Raw genomic sequence first — 21,103 nt, 5'->3', positions numbered from 1 at the left:
GGACGTAGCGAGCGGGCCACCCGCTCGTGACCCGTTCAGTCTTGGCCCGCTCGGTTCAGACCCAACAATAAAATATATCGGTCCAAGTTTAGATTTTTCTCCCTAATAATAATAAAGAAAATACGGTTTTTGATCGTCCGTCGTGGTATTTTTATAAAAAGTGTCTTCGTTTTTAGTTAATCAACCCGCAGTCCTATTTTAAGTGGATACTTTAAGAAAACGTTCCGTTCTTACAGAAAACCCCCCGCAGTATTGCCTATTCAACCAACGATCCTCTTTTTTTACCTAAATCGAGTACACGCAAACCACCCCGCAGCATCTGGATTGGGTCAACGCGGCTTGAGCGGCTGGGGGCGATGCGGCGGCTCGAGCCCCACCATCGTCGTGTTCTTCTTCCCGTCCCCACCAGCCGTGAGAAGAGGAGCCCATGCCGCGACTCCCCTCCTGCTCCTCCTCATGACTCCACCGATGGCGGCTCGATCTAATCGGGAGCATGACGACGACGACGAGCACAAAAAGGGCACGAGCCTCATGCTCATGGACGCGGAGTATCCCTCGCCGGTTGCGGTGTTGTAGGAGGCGGAGATGGAGGTTGTGGAGGAAGACGAGGACGGATTCAGCGTGGTGCGGGGCTCTTCTCGGCCCAGAGCAGCTCTTGTGACCTGACGGAGGAAGAAGAGCCCCATGCGTGGAGCGCGCAACTACAGAGGCAGAGGAGCCCCGCGACGGCGGTGGCGCCCCGGCCGGCGCGGTGGATCTAGCGGTGGTTGTACTTGCGGCCGAGGCAGTCGAGGCACTTGCGTCCCTCGATCATGTTGCCCATGCAGCGGCGGCAGTATGCGCGGCCGCAGACGAGGCAGTGGTGGTGGAAGACGTGCCCGTACCGGTTGCACGTGGCGGCAGTGGCGCAGCAGTTGGAGTGCGGGATGCCGGCCCGGCGCATCTGTCGTCTGCTTCTGCTTCTGCTGGCGTGGGCGCGCGTGGGAGGAGGGCGCAGGTGTTGCTGCTGTCATGCCATGCTGCTTCTGCAGGTGGCGCGTGCCGGAGGAGGGAACAGGGACGGGGAGAGCTGGAAGCAGAAGTACATCACCCCGGGGCTCATGCAAGCATACCCCGGAGAAGCATTTCACCAGGCTCGTCGTGTACGCCGGCGAAGGCGCGTGCTGCGTCAAGTTGCAGTACGCCGTGTTCGCTAGGTGGTCTGTGACAGCCCGATCCCGACGTTCCAGAAGATCCCCCCTTTTATTCCGTTTTCGTCGTGTGGGTATTTTCTTTTGTCGCATCATGCGCATCATCTGCATTGCATCGGCATCTTCGTTGCGGCCAGTTTTCAAAACTTGCATTCGTTAGTAGTTGCCGGTTCTCGTCGTTGTTCGTTCTGAGTCCGACCGCACTCGCACGCGCCCTGTGGCATCGTCAAAACCCTGTTTTTAAAAGGTGTTGAAAACTTTCTCTAATCGAGGTGAAACTTGGCATGCGGTCGTGATTAGATATAGCTAGGCCGCCTGTCGAATTTCATCGCGAACGGAGTCCGTCTGGTACCCGTACGGTTGACCGTAGCGGCATCGTCTTCGGTTATTCGTCGGACGTTTGTCGGTGTTTTTTAAATTCGTTGCCGCGCCGCCCGTTTTCCCTCTCGTCTCCGGATATCCCCTCTACACGGCTGCGTACCCATTCCCGCTTTCGAAATCGTCCGAATCCGACCGCACGGTTGGATCTGGAACGAAATTCCGGCTAACCTAGCCCCCCATTTGTCTATAAATAGACCCTCCTCCTAATTTTGGACAACCAACCCCCTGTGCCTCGAAAACTGTGCCCTCACCTAACCCTAGCGCAGCCTCCCACCTCCAGCCGCCGGGCCCGTCCGAGCCCGGGTCAGGCCCGCCGAAGCCCATCTCGGCCCGAGGCTAACCCTAGCCCGAGCTCCCGCGCCTTCGCCGTCGACCGCCGCCTCCTGCCCGCAGCAGCCCGAGCTGCCGTGCCCCGCGCCTCCGGCGACGCCCGCCGGCCGTCCCGTTCGCCTCCCGCCGCCTGCTCGCAGCGCGAAGCTCTCCTTGCCGGAGACCTGCAGCACCGGCCCGCAGTCGCCGCCATGGCCGCCGCCCCACGCCGTGCCTCGGTGCCCCGCCGGCCTCCCGCGCCAGATCCGGCCGGCCCACGCCCGGAACCGGCCGCCTGCACCGCCCGTCGGAGGTGCCTGCCTCCATCCCCGCCGACGCCTGCTGCCGCCGTGTACTTCGCCGCCGCAGCTGCCTCTGGATCCCGCTCGGGAGGAGCCCGACGGGAGTTGCTTGTCCGCTCACCAACCCCAGCGTGGGCCGCTCCTGCGCCAGCAGCCCAGGGCGCCAGCTCCTGCCCGAGCCGGCCCAGCTGGGACGGCCCACCGCCTCGCCTCCTCCCTCCAGGCGGCCCAGGTGAGACCCCCCTGTTCGGCCAAGTAGTTAATTAGGTTTATTCGGATTAATAAATTCCAGAATATAGACGATTTTAGAATGCCCGTAGATTTTATTTCGTAAGTCGGATTGAGGCGCGTAGCATATGGTTTTCGTGTAGTTTCTCGCGTAGAATCCGTTTTTAAAACTTGAACAAATGTTTGACGTCGTTTAGCATGCCTAACGCCTAGTTTAGCGTGCTGTCCCAATAGAATGTTGCCCGTGTTTAATTTTCGCGTGTGTCCGGGTTGCTTGTATGCCGTAGATAAGATGTCCATGTTTTAGGAGCCACTTTTTCATGTATTTTAGAGCGGTCATTGGTATTTTTGCGTGTAGGGTTTGTCGGTAGTTTATTTTCCCGTGTATAGGTTATTTTCTCGCATTTTCGTGTGGCATTATATTGTTGTGCAACCCCACATATTTTATATGTTTTCGGGGTATAAAAATCCATGGGATTTTTCTGTGCAATTAGTTTTAGCTTTTGAGTAAATTAGTTCGCGCGATATTTTGCCGTGATGCCCTTTTTTTAATTCGTAGGATTTATTCCGTGCTTCGTTTGACTGAGTCGTCAACTAAAGAGTTGATCTTGGGTGTTTAGACTAGCCCCTGGTATTTTTAGTTGCAATAGAAATGCATGTTTAGGTGTGTTTTGATTGCCCTCAAGTTGCTAGAAATAGTGCTGTTTTGGACGTGCTGAAATATTTCTAAGTCTGCGATCTGTTATTATTTTGTTGTTGTCTTATCTTGCTTGCATCTTGTGATCTGTAGCTCTTTTGAGATTGGTCCAATGGAGTTAGTTGTACCCCTTGTGTTTCTATAGCATGCTGTAAATTTTCATGCCATTTGGAGTCTTGTACCTATAGGTTTTGTTGCTGTCAATATTGCTTCAGATCGAAAACTGCACTTTCATGAGGTGTAATTTTCACTAAGTCTGAAATAGAGAGTGGGAAGCCATTTTATGAGTTCTTTCCTAGTGTTCCTTGCTGCCATGCTAGTTGTTGTTAGTTGTTCGTAGTAGTGCTTCTTGCCCTCTTCTGTGACATGCCTTGCTTGAGCATATCGGAGTTGTGTAGCCGTAGTTGTGGGGCGTAGAAAATGCTATGTGGCTGATTTTGGCAGATTGTAGTGATTTCTTGTTTTGCCCGTAGTTGTTGAACTGTAGCTCCGTTTTGAATGTGTCCTATATGAAACTTGCTTAGAATCTCGTGTAGTTTCATTTTCTCTTGCTGGTTGCATGTGTTGAAGTGCTCGTAGCCGCCGTTGCACACATTTTGCATTCATGCCATCATATCTTGCGGTGCTTGTATCTTTTGAACCGTAGCTCCGTTGGAGATGTTCTTTGTGTGTAGGTTGCTTGTCTGACGCGTAGAATCACGTGAACCTATTTGTTTTTCTGTTTAACAACTAATTAAAAGCATTAATTCAGATCTGGACAGAATTGTAAATTAACTTGTGAGGTCGTTTCGGTGGTGCTATAAGACATTTCCGACCACATTTAAAATGCCTAGATAGGTAGATTAATTGCGCTTCACCTCTTGCCATGTTTAATCACATTTAATATTTCCATGTATCTAATCGGGATGGAACTAAATAGTTAACGTGGAGTTTCGTCAATATGCAACTCGTTGCTTATTGAACTTCACTTAATGTGTAGTGTTTGAATGTGTGATTGGTCATGCCGTGACTTGCATGTATTCAGCTGTTCATGCATCATTTGTGTTGTGCATCGTATGGTGAATTCCGTGTGTTGATTTGTGTTCCGGTTTGATTCGTCTCGATAGAGCTCTGCACGCGTGCCGGATTGTGAGGACCCGTTCGACTACGTCGGTTCGTCTGCTTCTCGGAGGCATTCTTCTTCCAAGCGGGATCTCAGGCAAGATGATCATTTCCCCAGATACCATTACTATCATTGCCATGCTAGTTATTTCGATGCTGTCGTTTATGTCTCGTTGCCTACTACATGTTAAATATCAGCCTCTCAACAATGCCATGAAAACCATCAACCTGTTCAACCTAGCAAACCACTGATTGGCTATGTTACCGCTTGCTTAACCCTGTGTTAGCGTTGCTAGTTGCAGGTGCTTTGCTTCCATGTGAAAACATGGGTTCCTTGTTATATCACCATATTAAATGTTATTCAATTTAATGGACCTATATACTTGGTAAAAGGTGGAAGGCTCGGCCTTTCTAGCCTGGTGTTTCGTTCCACCTTTGCCTCCTTAGTTTCGGCTACCGGTGTTATGTTTCATAATTGAGCGCTCCTAACACGATCGGGGTTGTTATGGGGACCCCCTTGATAATTCATTTTAGATTAAAGTTGGTCTGGCAAGGCCCAACATTGGTACTATTTGCCCAACATAATAATTTGATAATACTGAAATGCATAGGGAGTTAGTGCTACCCGAGGAGTAATTTCACATAATACAGGGAGGGCCAGTGCTGATGGTGCTGGTCCAAAACAGAGCAGCTTACTAACGCTACCCGGGGCAACTCGGCGTTTGGCGTGGTAACCATCGCTCATCCGCCGTGTCCTGAGAACGAGATACGCGGCTCCTATCGGGATCGTCGACACGCCGGGCGGCCTTGCTGGATTAATTTTACCTTTGACGAGATATCTTGTGCATCGGGATTCCGGTGATGCTTTGGGTAAACTCAGAGTTGAGGTTTTCCACTAAGGAATTCGACGAGATCGCGAGCTTCGTGATCGAGGATTTCTATGCGGCTTGTGGTAATTTGTGATGGACTAGTTGGAGCACCCCTGCAGGGTTAAATCTTTTCGGAAAGTCGTGCCCGCCGTTATGTGGCAACGTGGAAACTTTGTTTAATACTGGTTCTAGATAACTTGAAGTTAACTTAATTAAGACTTACCAACTGTGTGCATAACCGTGACTGTCTCTTTCGTGAGTTCCTTCTCCGATCGAGGACACGGTGGGGTCATGTCTGACGTAGGTAGGTGTTCAGGATCATTCATTTGATCATCCGTAGTTCCCGTACGCTATGCGTAGATCTTCCCTTTCTTATTTCTTGTACTCGTAAGTTTAGCCACCAAATATGTGTTTAGCCGCTGCTGCAACCTCACCACTTAACCATGCCTCACCCATTAAGCTTTGCTAGTCTTGATACCTTTGGAAATGAGATTGTTGAGTCCCCTGTGGCTCACAGATTACTACAACACCAGTTGCAGGTACAGGTTACTTGACGCGAGCGCGTTGATTGTTCATTTGGAGTTGCTTCTTCTTCTTCTTCTTCATCGATCTAGGATGGGTCCCAAGCCGGCAGCCTGGGATAGCAAAGATGGACGTCGTTCTTATTTTTCTCGTTTGTTTTCGTCCGTAGTCGGACCCTGCTCTTACCCTTGATAATTATGTAATGTACTGATGTGACTTTGATGTAGCTTGTGACGAGTGTAAGCCAATTCTATATATAATCTCTTCTGTTCAGTACATGTACTTGTGACGATATCCATTCTTGCGACACGATGAGATCCGCTTCTATCCCTGACGAGGCCCTCGTGTCAAATTGAGGATAGGGTCGCATCTTGGGTGTGACATGGTCGCACACCGGGTTCCGAGCCAGTCTGAACGATGCCATGCCGTGGCACGAGTCTGTAAGTAAGGTGACAACACTGCCACCGTATGAAAACGGGGATTGGCCACTACTACTTGGTAGTTGGTACTCACGCGAGGGTGCCGTTGTAGCCGGAGGTCATCGTGACGGAGGAGAAGTCATTGCCCTTGAAGCTCACCATGCTCAGCTCGTTGCTGATGCTCCTCCCCAGGTCCAGGGTGCCATTGAACGCATTGTCATCGAGGATCCTGCAAAGAGGCCTTGTCAGATTTGCCATGGCACGGCACTCTAAAGACCATCAGAAAAGATTTTTGTGCAAGTTTACACTTGCTGTAGCTGCGGGCTGCTGAACAGCCTCATGGGCACCGTGTCCTAGAGTCTTCTGGATTGTAAGATCCTTGGTTTGGCATCACAATACAATTACAATGTCAGAATTAACCATCCCAGCATATGTACTGTGAAGTTGCAAATTTATTTCAGGGGAACTTACAGAGCCGAGAGCTATGGCAACTTCCAAAACCACTGTGGGCTCGGGGAAGGATCAAATGTGTTGTTACCTGGACATACTTGCTATTTCTGAAAAAAGAAGCTTCCCTGTTGGCTGGCATCTCTAATGGTAGTTTTACCTATCTAGCAAATGAAAGGGCTTCTAATAATTCAATAAATAAAGCCCAACTGGGTCAATTACATATAGTTGGTTGTAAATGACATTCAGTTTCTAGCTTACAACGGAATCTAGACATGTACTCTTTAACAATATTATGTGCTTGATTATGGTCCTATGTATTGGTTGAGATTGTCATGTTGTTTATTACCAATATTTTTTTTTCCCAGTGCAATGCACGGGCATTTATACTAGTCTAGACCGAAAAAAGTTCGGGACCGGACCGAATGAGTGGACCGACAATGCAACGCCTAAAAAGAGTGATCTGAACAGAACGAGAGTATATTTTCCAGAAAATCCTATTTGATACACTTTGTGTCAAATAGATAACCAAGGGCACATGAGCTTCGAGCGAGCGATCGGATTTGAGCCAGCCCGTTAGTACTTCCATCCGTTCCGGTTTTGGAAACCTTTTACAAGTTTTCAGCCGAGTTTTCTCTGTTTTGAACACTTTTTAAAAGATTTCTTGAACAGTTTTTTTTGTTTTCTTTTTTGTTTACTCCTTTTCGTTTATTTTTTTCCTGTTTCTGTTTCAAAAATGTTTTGAAATTTAAAAAATGTTTCAGAATTTAAAAAAAATTCTGAAATTTAAAAAAATGTTTTGAAATTTGAAAAAATGTCCTAGATTCTGAAAAACTGTCCCGAAATTTGAAAAAATATTCTGGAATTTCAAAAGAAAGTTCTAGCATTTGTAAAAATGTTTTGGAATTACGTTTAGCCACAAGCGTCATAGTAAACCAATAAAGTGTATCTATTGCAGTGGCTAGGCTCGCGCGAAAGAAGCCACATGTCTCTGGTTTGATCTTTGCATAAAGCTGTTTTTTTAAAAACTTTTTAGCTGTTTATACTAATGGGTCGGTGATACGTCTCCAACGTATCTATACATTTTGATCGTTTCATGCTATTTTAGTGTCAACTTGGATGTTTTGTATGCATGATTATGCTATTTTATATTATTTTTTAGACTAACTTATTGACCCAGTGCCCAGTGCTAGTTTCTATTTTTTCCGTGTTTTTGGCCTTTTCAGATAGGAATTTTGAACGGAGTCCAAAAGGAATAAAACCTCCGAAAAGATTTTTTTCCGGAACAGAAGACACTCGGGGAACTTGGGAACCAAGGCAAAGGGGCCCAGGGGAGGCCACAAGCCCCCTAGCCGCGGCCTGGGGCGCGTCTAGCAGGCTTGTGGGCCCCTTGTGGCTCCCCTTCCCTAGCTCCTTCGCCTATAAATTCACTAAAATCCCTAAAAAATCAGGAGAGCCACGAAAACACTTTTCCGCCGTCGCAAGCTTTCGTTTCCGCGAGATCTCATCTGGAGACCTTCCGGTGCCCTGGCGGAGGGAGTTTCGAAGACGGAGGGCTTCTTCATCAACATCATTGCCTCTCCGATGATGCATGAGTAGTTCACCACAGACCTTCGGGTCCATAGTTAGTAGTTAGATGACTTCTTTTCTCTCTTGGATCTTCAATACAAAGTTCTCCATGATCTTCACGGAGATCTATCCGATGTAATCTTCTTTTGCGGTGTGTTTGTCGAGATCCGATGAATTGTGGATTTATGATCAGATTATCTATGAATATTATTTGAGTCATCTCTGATTTCTTATATGTATGATTTCATATCCTTGTAATTCTCTTTGATTTATGGGTTTTGTCTGGCCAACTAGATCTATAATTCTTGCAATGGGAGAAGTGCTTGGTTTTGGGTTCATACCGTGCGGTGACCTCACCCAATGACAGAAGGGGTAGCGAGGCACGTATCGTGTTGTTGCCATCAAGGGTAAAAAGATGGGGTTTTCATCATATTGCTTGAGTCTATCCCTCTACATCATGTATCTTGCTTAAGGCGTTACTCCGTTTGTCATGAACTTAATACACTAGATGCATGCTGGATAGCGGTCGATGTGTGGAGTAATAGTAGTAGATGCTGACAGTATCGGTCTACTTGTTTCAGACGTGATGCCTATACATGTGATCATTGCCTTAGATAACGTCATGACTTTCCGCGATTCTATCAATTGCTCGACAGTAATTTATTCACCCACCATAATATTTGCTGTCATGAGAGAAGCCTCTAGTGAACACTATGGCCCTCGGGTCTATTTCACATCTTCATACCTTCGTACTTTGCCGCACTTTTATTTCCTTTTTGTCTCCACCAGATCTCACTTTGTAAACAATCGTGAAGGGATTGACAACCCCTTTGTCGCGTTGGGTGCAAGCTCGTTTGTTTTTGCGCAGGTGTTGTGGTGCCTCATCTTGACACTCCTACTGGATTCATACCTTGGTTCTTAAACTAAGGGAAATACTTACTGCTACTGTGCTGCATCATCCTTTCCTTTTCAAGGGAAAAACCAACGCGGGCCAAGATTTCTAGTAAACGTGCCAATTTCTGGTGTTGTTGTTTGGGAGATAGCAGCCCGTCCAGCTGGACTCGCCGCATAGGAGCTCCCATCTTCTCCTTCCTTCCTTCTATTCGCTCCTCTGATCGCATTCATTGCACTGCCTCGCATCCAGCTCCAAGCTTTCTGCCCCGATCCAACACTGAGCTAAGCTATGACATAACTACTCAGAGTACCGCGGTAGCCCGCCTACTGCTAAACGTGGCCCGACAAGGCCACCTGCGATAGCGATAGCAACAACGTGCACATGGAAAACACGCTACTGATAAATTCAATAGCAGTAGCGCTAAATGCGGAAAAGCGCTACTGCTATGTTTAGCTAACCTGTTCCTACTCCCCTCTCGCCCCACTCCTTCCCTCTCCGTTCGAACCCCTCTCTACCCGATGCAGCGCGCCGCCCTCGCCGCCGCGACCCGAATCACCGCCCCCCTCGTGTGCTCGCCGCCGCCAGACGCCGCCGCCCCCTCCTGTGCTCCACGCCACCGTCGCCGGACTCCGCCGCCCCCCTCCAGACGCCGCCACCGCCCTCCAGGTAACACCGTCCCCCCCTCTCTCGCTTGCCCCTCAACCCCCTCCAAAAGAAGAAGAAGAAGAAGAAGGAGAATAAGAAGAGGAGGAGAAGTAGAAGAAGAGGAGGAGAAAAAAATATTGTTTTTTATTATTTTGTGCTGGGTTGATTCTGTTTTTTATATTTTTTGTCATTTAATTGTTATTGTTATTAGGTTAGTGCTAGGTTATTAGGGTTAGTAATATTTAGAGTTAGGTTAGGGTTAGAAGAAGAGGAGAAGTAGAAGAAGAGAAGGAGAAGTAGAAGAAAAAGAGAAGTAGAAGAAGAGAAAAAAAAGAAGAAGAGGAGAAGTAGAAGAAAAAGAGGAGAAGTAGAAGAAAAAGAGAAGAAGAAGACGAGGAGAAGAAAATAATAATAATAAGAAGAAGAAGAAGAGGAGGGAGAAGAAGAAATAGAGGAGGAAAAGAACAAAATAGAGGAGGAGAAGAAGAAATAGGTTAAATCTGTCTTCATTTTCATTTTTGTCATTTAATTACTATTGGTATTAATTTTGCTTTAAGTTTGTATTAATTCATCACATATTGTTTTGTTTAATTAAGTACTCCATTCAGTAATTAAAAATATCCCCAGTTTTGCCGGAATGTCCGAGTAGCCTATGTTTTGCCGGAATGTTGATTCATTTCCGTTCCGGCAAATTTCAGGCGCTCCATATGTCCACTTTTTAGCAAAGGCCATGCTGAAAATTTCCATGAATTTCGGCATGACTTTTGCTAGAAACTAGGACATATTGAATGCCCGTGAATTGCCGGAAAGGGGAATGAATCAATATTCCGACCAAATATAGTCTCCTTTTTATTATTCATGCTTCTGTTTATATATAGATGTAGTGTTCAATTATTTAAATATAGTGTCACGGTTGTTGTTTATACATTTACAAACATGTTCCAGGATTATAAGTTAAATTACCATATTAAAACAAGAAATGTCTGACGATGATTAAGTGTGAATATTGCGACGACTATCGGGGTATGTGCGACATGCCTCACTTATGAGACGACAGGTTCTTCAGCATCAAGCTTGACGAGACCTTCAAAGGTAGTATGGTACGCAACGATGATAATTGTTTTTTTGTAATTAAGCATGCATGACTTTTGTTTCTTTGCTTCAACGTGTAATTTCTGTTTCATACAATTCGACTAGTTCCTTCCTTGCCATGCAAGAAGGTATGTGTTTGAGAGGCTCGGTTTCGAAGACCACAAAAATATGGAGACGAGAACGGCTAACCTGAGGACTATACATGGTCACACATTTGTGATCAAAGTAATGAATTCAGTTTTTAACACAGAAATAGGGTGACCAAATTGGTAAGATCTTTGCAAGGCATATGGATTTCAGGAGGGTATCGAAATAATCTTCGATCTTCGTCCTGAAGATAATATGCCAGGTAACATCGACATTTGGGTCTCTGTGATTCATCACAGAGACGTAGGTGTTATTTTGTTTTATGACATTATACCTAGGAGCGAGGACTAGGTCTTATGAGAGACAAGTTTTTCTGGTTTATATTAACTTAGCATGATCGATTAGGATGCATGCATATGATGATTATTATGATGTTTTTTGTTTTATGAGATTTTAACTTGGTATATGATTAAGATGATGATGAGTTGGTATAAATGACGAGACTACTTTATGTGTATGATATGATGAGAATAATACATGTTTATTATGATACGATGAAACTACTATTTAAAGCATGCACAAATACGTAGAGGAGGCATAAATACGACGGGAATAAATATTGAAAGCAGGAATATTAATAGTAGTGCTGGAATATTAGCAGTAGCAGCGCAAACTTAGTAGTAGCGCTTTCTGTACTCCAACACTACTGCTAACATAAATATCAGTAGCGCTGAAAATCCAGCGCTACTGCTAACAGGTTAGCTAGCTGTAGCGAGTTAGCAGTAGCGTTGGCCCCAGCCCTACTACTAGGAGTAAAATAAGCGCTACTGATAGCCTTTCTCCTACTAGTGATATTACATCGAGGAGCTGTTGTTGTTTGTCATTAGCTAAACACAACCTAAAAAATAGCTAAAAACAGGAGCTGCTGTTGTTGTTTGTCAAAGAAAATGTTGCACTTTTGCTTTATTTGTTTTCAAAAATCAACAAATACCTAAAGAATAACTAAATAGAACCTAAATACAACAAAAAAAGTCTCTCAAGAAGCAAAACCTGCCTCTCGTGAGAAAAAAAACCCAGAAAATACATATTTTTTTTCTCTTTTCGAAAGGCTCGGCCGTGCCTCCCGTGAAGGATTTGATTTCTCTGTGCAGCGTGGGATATCGTATGGGCCTGTGCATTTGCGGATTTGATTTCTCTGATTCTCTACCAGCCCATACTAATACCCTTAACCATTGTTTTTCCTTTTAGTTTTCTTTGTTCTTCTTTTTTTATTTTTCAGTTTATTTTACTTTTTCTTTTCAATTTTCTAACATCTTTTCAAATTCATAAACATATTTTGAAATCATGAACAATTTCTAGAAATCAACAACCTTTTCAAAATCATGCACATTTTTTACAATTTCATGAGTATTTTTTCTGAAATTCCGTACATTTTTTCAAAATTATGAACTATTTACAAACATTTTTTGAAATTGCATATATTTGTTGGAACATGTGAACAATTGAACTGGTGATTTGCTTTTCAATATTGCGAAGATTTTATACAAACTAATGGGATTTTTTAAAATTTTGGGAAATATTTTTATAAAAATTATCAATATTTTTGAATTCACAAACATTGTTTTCAGATTGACAAATATTTTTTGAATAAGCCAAATCATGAGCATTTTCTGAATGGATGGATATTTTTTCAGGTTCGTAATCATTTTATGAATTTGCAAATATTTTTTAAAATTGATGAACGATTTTGAATTTCCTGACCAATTTTTAAACAAGATAACATTTCAAAAAATCACGAGAATTATTTAATATGTGAACATTTAAGATTTCTGTAACTTTTCTTTTCACAATTCATAATTGTTTTGTAATTGTAGAACCTTTTTGTAATCCCGAATCATTTTAACAAAGAATAAAACAAAAAACAGATAATAAAAAAAGGAAAAGTATAAACGAAAAAAAACATGAGGCGTGCAGCCCTGCAAATGGGTTGGCCCAAACCGGTGCGCCAGGGGAAGGGAGGGTACGCGTTCGCACGATCCCCTGCGCACCGGGCCAAATAGGGGGTCCTCCAACCCGCTGGTTGAGGGATCATGCCGACTTGCTCGAGACCCGAACTAAAGACAGCCCACCAATGTGTTTGTAAATTCCGCGGTTTCCATCCCCCGGTTGATTTACCACTCAAAAAAAGAAATCACCCGGTTGATTTGTCTAAAAATAATAATAATCTGTGGATGGATGGATGGAGACTACAGATATGCTACATTACCGTTTTAAACTAGTCGCCGGTACACAAAGTTTAGACCACTTAACAACTCTCGTCTTTGCTAAACAGATAGATGGCCAGAATTACAAAATGTTGAGTTCAGTTCATGTTGCATAAAAGAGCAGGCGTCACAATAGACGTAATCTTTCGCTCCATTGTGACGCCTGCTCTTTCGCTCCATTGTGACGCCTGCTCTTTTATGCATTCAAATGCTCCAACCAGCAGGATGTCCGCTTCTCTTCTACCTGATCAAATCAAGGTTTTAGTTGTATCTGTATTTTTGATCTCTATGGATTGCAATGCTGCTAATCTTTTTTGTCCACATCACCCATGCTGTCGAATGAATCACCATTAGAGCATTTGACAATACTGAAGGGAAGTATGTAAGAGTCGCAGCTTAAGAGAGAGAGAGAGGGAGGGAGGGAGGGAGGGAGGGAGAGAGAGAGAGGGGGAGAGAGGGAGAGGGAGGGAGGGAGGGAGAGAGAGAGAGGGAGAGGGAGGGAGGGAGGGAGAGAGAGAGAGACATTGCTCATAGGTGTATCAGTTAATTTCCTTTCGTAGTTATGTAATTATATATGACCAAGGGAATTCATCAGCTAAAGGTTATCACTGACATTACGAGCCATATTGGAGAAAACAAACCAGGAAGAAGAGAACTTACATATTGCCTGTGATGGAAGGAATAACAAAACTTTTAAGCACAGACTGCAGCGTACCTATAATGTAGCTGGCAGAAAGAAGTTTTTTCAGTTAATGATCCCCTAAGCCTGATGCAGCTACCTCATGGTCCTCCTCTGCATCTACTAAACAGATGAAGGATAGAAACAACAGGAGGAATAAATATGAAAAATTAGTTCACAGAGTAACTAGATGAACAAATTTATATGTAAGAGTTTTGTTAATTCACCTCCGGATTCAGATGACATTCTGGCCAAGAAAAATTGCGACAGCATATCCCTTGCCCCCACAGCGTCCTCATTTGCTAACTGGCGCACTTGCTGATGGTAACTCCAATCCTCAGCGCCTGAGCTTGGCATGGCTGCATCATCCTCCATATCTATGACTACGTTATGCAATATGCAGCAGGCATTGATTATGTTACTCAGAGTGTCCGGATTGACCGGCCACCATGTCTCCACTTGTAGGTACTTCCATGTGTCTTTGAACCTTGCCAGTACATTATTCAGCGTGCAGATTCTGGCTGCGGAGTGTCTCCTATTGAACTCCACCTTGGAGTCGGAGAGCTCTTCTTCCTTGTAAGGTGTGAGTAGCCAGGGGAGAAGAGGGTATTCTTCATCACCAATTAGGTATTCCCCGACTTCTGATCCATCTAATGATACCTTCAGCTTGCTGCCATTCAGCAAATCACCCTTCTGGCACTCATTGAAGAGTGAAGAGTCGTGCAAAATGCTCAAGAGGTTCATGCTACCTGTCGATGCCAACCAAATGTTTGTGAACCTCATCTCTGGATCAATGATGACTTGCATTATAACACGGCAATTATTCTCACTATCAGGGTTTGGTCCAAATGGGATGCAAGTTGTACATATAACACCACAGCAGTTATTCATACTGTGGATCTTGTCAAACATGGATTTGATCTTATACATTTTACTGGAGTCTGGCCAAAGCAAGTGGTGCTTTGCTCGATTGCACAAGACAGCAACAAAGCTCTCGGTTACCAACAAGACGGTTGACTTGTTCACACCAACAGTTGATCCTATCGTCTCCGGTGGCTCACTAGAGTACAACCTTCTGAGAACAATGGCTACTAGATCTTGTAAAGACAGCTCCCTCCCATCAACAAAGGTGTAGCATGTCATACAATTCAATTCCATACTCACCAAGCTGCAGATGTACCTAAAGGTTCTTCGTGTCATTTTGAAGACAGACTCAAATGTTTGCGCATCCTCCAAAGGAAATGCGGTTCCTGCATGATAAGAAAACAGTATAGTAATTACACACTCAACTTCCAAGGCAAGAGCTCTGCTGTGAGCCTGTGACGGTGCTAATATGGAACAGGTATTTAGCAACATGAGGGAGTGCAGACAAATCGGAAAATAGCATTCGTGAACAGTAACCATTACGAAATGATTAGAAGCCAGTCATCTGTTTTTCTTTTACATAAAAAGGTAGTAATGTCAATGTTGACATTACTGCCATGTTTTTGTTGACCTGCTCTGAAAGGATGCATTCAACAGAATGAGAATAAAGGAAATATATTTAATTAATATATGGATGAAGTTAGATAAAATATCAAATAAACAGAGCAAGCAGACAAAATTAAGATAAATGAGGAATGCCAATTTACCTTTATACATGAAAGCAGAGCTGCTGACATTTGTCTCCAAATTGTAGGGATTAGCTGTGTACATTGCATACCATCTCCTTGGATTATTTCCTTCTTGTGCATATGCCTTGACATGCTCAATATGGCTGAACTTGTCCCACTCAGGACCAGATTGCGCCACAGCCATGGACGCAAGCAGCGCCAGGCTGCAGTAGAGCTCCAAACGCCTTGGGTTTATACTTCCCATATATTCTGGGAGTGTCTCCATGTAGTCATCCTCGAGCATGAACCTCTGTAGTGCAGGAACACCTTCCAGCACCTGCAACTTTGGGCAGTGGGTGATGGTAAGCTTCTGCAGTCTGGGGAGATTAGTGATTCTCTCCAACTGGAAGTTCTCAATCACTTGCAGTTCGATCAGGGAAGCAATGTTCTCTAGAGAGATCAGACCCTTGACCTGCTGTATGGATAATACCTTCAAAGCCCTTGCCTGGGAGGCAAGGCCAGGAGGGAGACGCCTCAAATTGCATTCAAACAGAATAAGCTCAGTCAGGGCAGGAAAGGCTTGCACTTGCTCCTCCCACTTCCACTCCTCCCAGTCCACCAAGCCCATTAACTTCATCGTGTGCAATCTCAGAAATGAAACCACCGTCTTGGAAGGATGAGGATTCTGGTGATGATAGGACTGCAGGAATTCATGTCCAACACGCTTGATGGCTGGGGCACGGTCGATCTGAAGGAACTCCAAATAAGGGAGCTGACACAAGCCATCAGGAAGTTGTGTGCACGAAGCCAGATCTTCAGCCATCAGAATCCTCAAGTTCTTGAGGGGCATATCTGGTGACGACATCATCCACCTCGGGTGTCGTCGGCCAAAATATCCTTCCATGGCAAGAAAATTTAAGCTGGGAGGAGGGCAGAGCTCGTCAAACACCTTCTCGATTTGTTGGGTCTCTTCTTCAATCAGCCCGTCATCCCCCAATCTACTACCACAGGTTAAGCATAGGTTGGTAAGATGCACCTTCTCAACAAGCTTTGCCTTTGCTGCGAACGAGGAAGCAGTTACATTCTCCAACCCCTGTATTTCCAGATACTTGAGCCGAGAAAGAGGGCCCAACTCTTCCAAACTGCACCAATCACCATCCACCCGGGCCGGAAATCCATTTACTTTCCTCAAATTTGTCAGAACACGGAACCCCCTAGGTATGCAATTTATACTTGTTTTCTGGAAGTTAAGATACCTTAGGTGTCCTAAGTTTACAATGCTATGTGGAAGTTTCACAAATTGTTGGCATCCTCTAAGGCTAATGTACTGCAAGAATTTCATTTTGCCAATGCTTTCTGGAAGACTACAGATATCTGACTGTTCTAAAGATAAGTACCTCAAGTGCTTGAATTCATGCAAAGATTCAACCAGCGCAGCATGTGCAGACTCGATATGCAGAGTTCGTAGACATGGAAAATGAACCAATGAATTACCGGGCTTCATATTTATATGGCCAACTGATATTAGTGTTCTCAGTGTGTTTTGTGATTGTAAAGAAGTCCAGTCTAATCCATCTGATCCCGATGCTTTACTTTCTAGCGACAATCGAAGAAACTTATGTGAACAAAGTTTACTAACAATATTACTTTCTCCACTGTGAGCTGCTAATGCCTCATCTCTAGCCACAAATTGAGCAAACGAGCGAACGACATCGTGCATGTTGCAAAATAATTGATCAATGTACTTTGAATCTGGCTCTATAAGGTTCCTCTGTATCAACTCCTTATAGTACTTTCTTCCTAATTCTTCCAAGTCGTCTGAGGGCCCATGTAAAAATCCTTCACTAATCCAGATGCCAATTATGTCCTCTCTTAGAAACTTTGTAGCTTTAGGGAGAAGGGAGTAGCATAGAAAGCATTGTTTGATGCAAGAAGGTAAATCTTCATAGCTCAAATATACTGCATGGTTTAGCTCTTTGGGCATTCCAGATACTGACCATATAGAATCATCCAGAACCATCTTCCAGTCACTGTGTTGATTATCCTTCTGACACAAGAGTCCTCCCATTACTTTGACAGCAAGAGGCAAGCCATCACATTTTGCTACAATTTGCAAGCCAATATCCTTGAGCGTATCAATCTCACGTATATCAGTCGCACTTGAGACTATCTATAAAAAATTTAAACCAATCGATTCAGTAAGGAGCAGGCTGTCTTGAAATAAAAATGGTAGTCTATTAGCCGCTAGTGGAAATTCAGTTACAGTTAATAATAAGCTCATGAAGAAAGGAAACTAACGAGAGATCGGTCCATCTGTCAATGAACTACCTAAACTGAATTTGTCAATTGAATGAATCGCTAACCAGGGAGGTTGCTGTCAACAAGGATACCTAACACGTGAATGCCTAACATCATAACATATGCTACAATGTCAACCAAACAAGGTGCTAAGTTCTTTACTTTCCTTTTAACCGAGATGCTTAGTTTGTATACAATTACAAACCAAATTCTGCATTTAATTATATCAATGAATATTACAATACACACATCCATATTTAGGTGGAGTTGTATTTGTTATACAACTACAAAACCAAACCATAGGTTGAGTGGCTAGTTGAGGTGGTTGTACCCAACCATAGTTTCTAAAACCAAATTGGTTCAGTTCACCGGTCAGACTGCCGGTTCACCAGTTTAGGTCTCCTTTGATTCACGGGATTTCCATAGAATTTCATGGTTTTCTTTCCTGTGATAGGTGCTTGATTTGCAGGAATGCAATCCGTAGGAATTATTCCTATAGAACTTTCCCTGGTCTATTTTATAGGAATTTTTCCATGAGCTCTGACCTTTTTAAAAGAATCCTGTGATTTTCCTATGCTGCCATCAAACACCCACTTGTGTAAATTCCTCTGTTTTTCAATTCCATACAATTCAAGTGAGCAGGGTATAGCAATCCTCCATTTTCCCTACATTATGAATCGAAGGAGCCCTTATTGTCTCGTTTTTTAGGCCATAGAAAAATATGGTCTGTGTACTAATGTTGTAGATGCCAAATAAGTTCATTCTCTTCTACTCCCACCGTTCCTAAATATAAAGTCTTTTTAGGGATTTTAATACGGACTACATACGGATGTTTATAGACACATTTTAGAGTGTAGATTCACTCATTTCGCTCTGTATGTAGTCCCTATTAAAATCTTTAAAAAGACTTATATTTACGAACAGAGAGAGTATGTGACAAGAACGCAGGCCAGCCGAGTTGGTTATTGGCCCGCCTGTTACGGTTTATCCCCGGTTAGCATAACAACCGCCCAGTTCGACGATAGTAAGACACGTGTGGTGGCTTCCTTAATCTTGAAATTTTGATATATATGCTTTCTCATAATCTGGACTTCCCAAATAAGCATAATTAGTGAAGATGCAGAGTTTGGCTATGTACCTGTTTCTTGAGCAATGACCAGGCATCCTCCTCCTTCAATTTGTCAACGTGGTGGTAGGGAAGCACAGCTTTCATCCCTCGAGCAACTCTCTCATCTCTAGTAGTGAGGAGGACCCTACTACCTCGAACCACAGTATTAGCCAAGGGTATTTCAAGAACATCACCCCATGCTCCGTGACTCCACACATCATCTAGCACCAGCAATAGCTTTTTCCCTGTTAGGGCAGCAGTGAGAATTGGCTGAAGCACAGCCAACGCCTTTTCACCACAATGTTTTCCCCCAGCAAGGGTGATGATTGTCCTGAGCAGCTCAACCCTGTCGAAGTCCTGGTTGATGCTCAACCATATTGTGTTGTCAAACTCGGCCTTCACGGTTTCGTCATTGAAGACCTTCTGGGCAAGAGTGGTCTTACCAATGCCGCCGACACCAACAATGGCAACCACCATGATGTTGGCGTTGCCCTCTTTTTCAGTCAAGATGATCTCAACCAGCTTTCTTGTGTCTTCTTCAATCTTCTCTCCGACTATACCCGACCGATCGAACTCCCCTGATGTCTCACGGCAGGTATTTCCAGAATTAGAAGCCTGCACCTTGCTGCTACGATCCTCGTATGAACCAAGATTGATGAAGCTGAAAGCAGCGCTTCGCTCCTTGATGGTGTCGAGCCTCTTGTTCAGATCCTTTATGCGGGTGGCGATGCCGTGGGCATGGGAGGGATTCCGCATGCAAAAGAGCAAGGGGTTGAAGCACCCAACATCTACAGTGGACGGACCACACTCCATGGCCTTGAGCTGACAGACGTCGAGTATGTCGGCAGCTTCGTACATGGCACGCTTGAGCTGGGCCACCCACTCTTGCACGCTCTTGTCTGTGATGTTCCTTCTATCAGCATCGGCGAGGAAGTTCTTGAGATCCCCAAGCTTAACATCCATCTTGTCGATATCATCTCTGACTCCAAGCAGCATGTGCACCTCTTCCTTCACCATCTCCGTGAGCATATTCTGCACGTAGTATGCAAAGGCGTCTAGGATCATCGCCATTTTTACCGCGTTGTGGCTACAGATTAAGCAAAGCCAGATAAAAATGAAGCGCAATAACAGAGCTTGAGAAACCAAAAACTGCTGGGATTCACAGTCAGGCAATTTCTTTTTTTGTCTCTCCACTTCAGCTCTCCCCAAGCTCACGCCGACGCCACCCAGACGTGATCCGCCCGACGCGGCAGCTTCGCCACCGCGGCCGTGAACTGCGCCGCCAACCGAACGTCCTGACCTGAGTTGCATCCACCACGGCCAGATAGCCCGAAAGTAAAATTCAGATAAAATTCACCACCAAAGCAGCGCACCGCGACTCAATCAATCAATTCGAGCTCACCTCTGGGATTGGGGAGCCCGTCCTTGTCGACGGCGAGCGGGTACCCGGGGGCAGTCAATGTTCCCCGGATGGCAACCGAGGCAGGCTCGTTAAACTTAAACCAACCACGGCCGGCCGGCGTCGGTGTCCCACCAGCGCGTACGTAGTACTCCTCCGCCAACGCCCTCGCCAGAGCTAGCGCCGCCGGCTCCGCTTCAAGAAAAAGAAAAACTCCGGCCGGAGTACCTCCCACCGTCCCGCGCCCGCTGCAGCTCTGCAACTGCGCCTCCGCCTCCTTTCTCCGAAATCCGAGATTGGGTCCTCACGATTTGTAGCGGGGCAGTTGGATTTGGGCTGGGTCTTGCTCGATCTGCCGCTGACTGGATCAGGTTTGTGTGGTGGCATGGAGCTCTCAAGTCAACGGCAGCCCTTCCCCGCCAAAGAAAAACGCCAGCACAATAATTTGGCACCCAGAGAATCCAACTTTTTTTTAATAGACAAACTCGTCAAGCTTTATTCAGATCATAACGTTTGTTTTTGCCGGAATTTTTTTATATTTTACTGTTCTATTTTACTATTCACACGGGTGCATTTGAGCTCGAGCTTCCCATTGTTGTTAGAGCTGAGAGACCGTGAGCTCCCCTCCTCCCCCCCCCCCCCCCCCCGCGCTGCTGGCTGCTCCGGCCGCGTCGGCCACCAGATCCGGCGTTTTACCATCCCCTTGTCGGTGCCCCTCTACGTCCTCTGGGAGCTCGCTTCGGCCCCGCGGCTCTTCGCACCTGTTGGGGAACGTCGCATGGGAAACAAAAAATTTCCTACGCGCACGAAGACCTATCATGGTGATGTCCATCTACGAGAGGGGATGAGTGATCTACGTACCCTTGTAGACCGTGCATCTACGTACCCTCTTAAAGATCCGTGTGCACTTTGCATATATTTACGTGCTCCCCTTCGACGTAGTTGCGGATGAGGTTGAAGCGTCGTTTGATGTGTCTGGACTTCTTGTGAAACCGTGGTTCCTTTGCTAA

The 21,103-nt window shown here is 45.1% G+C and overlaps 1 protein-coding gene and 1 pseudogene across 4 annotated transcripts; one reads left to right on the top strand and one right to left on the bottom strand.

Moving 5' to 3' along the window:
* Positions 1–585: 585 nt before the first annotated feature.
* On the top strand, positions 586–1,196 carry LOC123404929 (annotated as a pseudogene).
* Positions 1,197–12,934: 11,738 nt separating this feature from the next.
* LOC123403631 (disease resistance protein RGA2-like) lies at positions 12,935–20,545 on the bottom strand. 4 transcript variants are annotated; one of them, XR_006611518.1, is made up of 7 exons: positions 20,097–20,545; positions 18,725–19,994; positions 15,328–17,458; positions 13,924–14,946; positions 13,733–13,819; positions 13,243–13,261; positions 12,935–13,142 (listed from the first exon to the last, which is right to left on the bottom strand). XR_006611518.1 is itself a non-coding variant. In XM_045097553.1 (6 exons), the coding sequence occupies exons 2-5, from the start codon at positions 19,763–19,765 to the stop codon at positions 13,767–13,769; spliced, it is 4,248 nt and encodes a 1,415-aa protein (XP_044953488.1). In that variant the 5' UTR covers positions 19,766–19,994; positions 20,097–20,545; the 3' UTR covers positions 12,935–13,261; positions 13,733–13,766. The 4 variants fall into 4 exon arrangements, 3 of the variants coding, with proteins under 3 accessions (XP_044953488.1, XP_044953490.1, XP_044953489.1); XM_045097553.1 differs by having other exon boundaries at positions 12,935–13,261; XM_045097555.1 differs by having other exon boundaries at positions 12,935–13,261; positions 13,733–13,816.
* Positions 20,546–21,103: the final 558 nt, after the last annotated feature.

Source organism: Hordeum vulgare, chromosome 6H (genome assembly GCF_904849725.1).
Source record: "Hordeum vulgare subsp. vulgare chromosome 6H, MorexV3_pseudomolecules_assembly, whole genome shotgun sequence".
In the NCBI taxonomy this organism is placed as follows: Eukaryota; Viridiplantae; Streptophyta; class Magnoliopsida; order Poales; family Poaceae; genus Hordeum; species Hordeum vulgare.
Note: the sequence above shows the minus strand (reverse complement) of the source record. Positions and strands in the feature narration are given on the sequence as shown.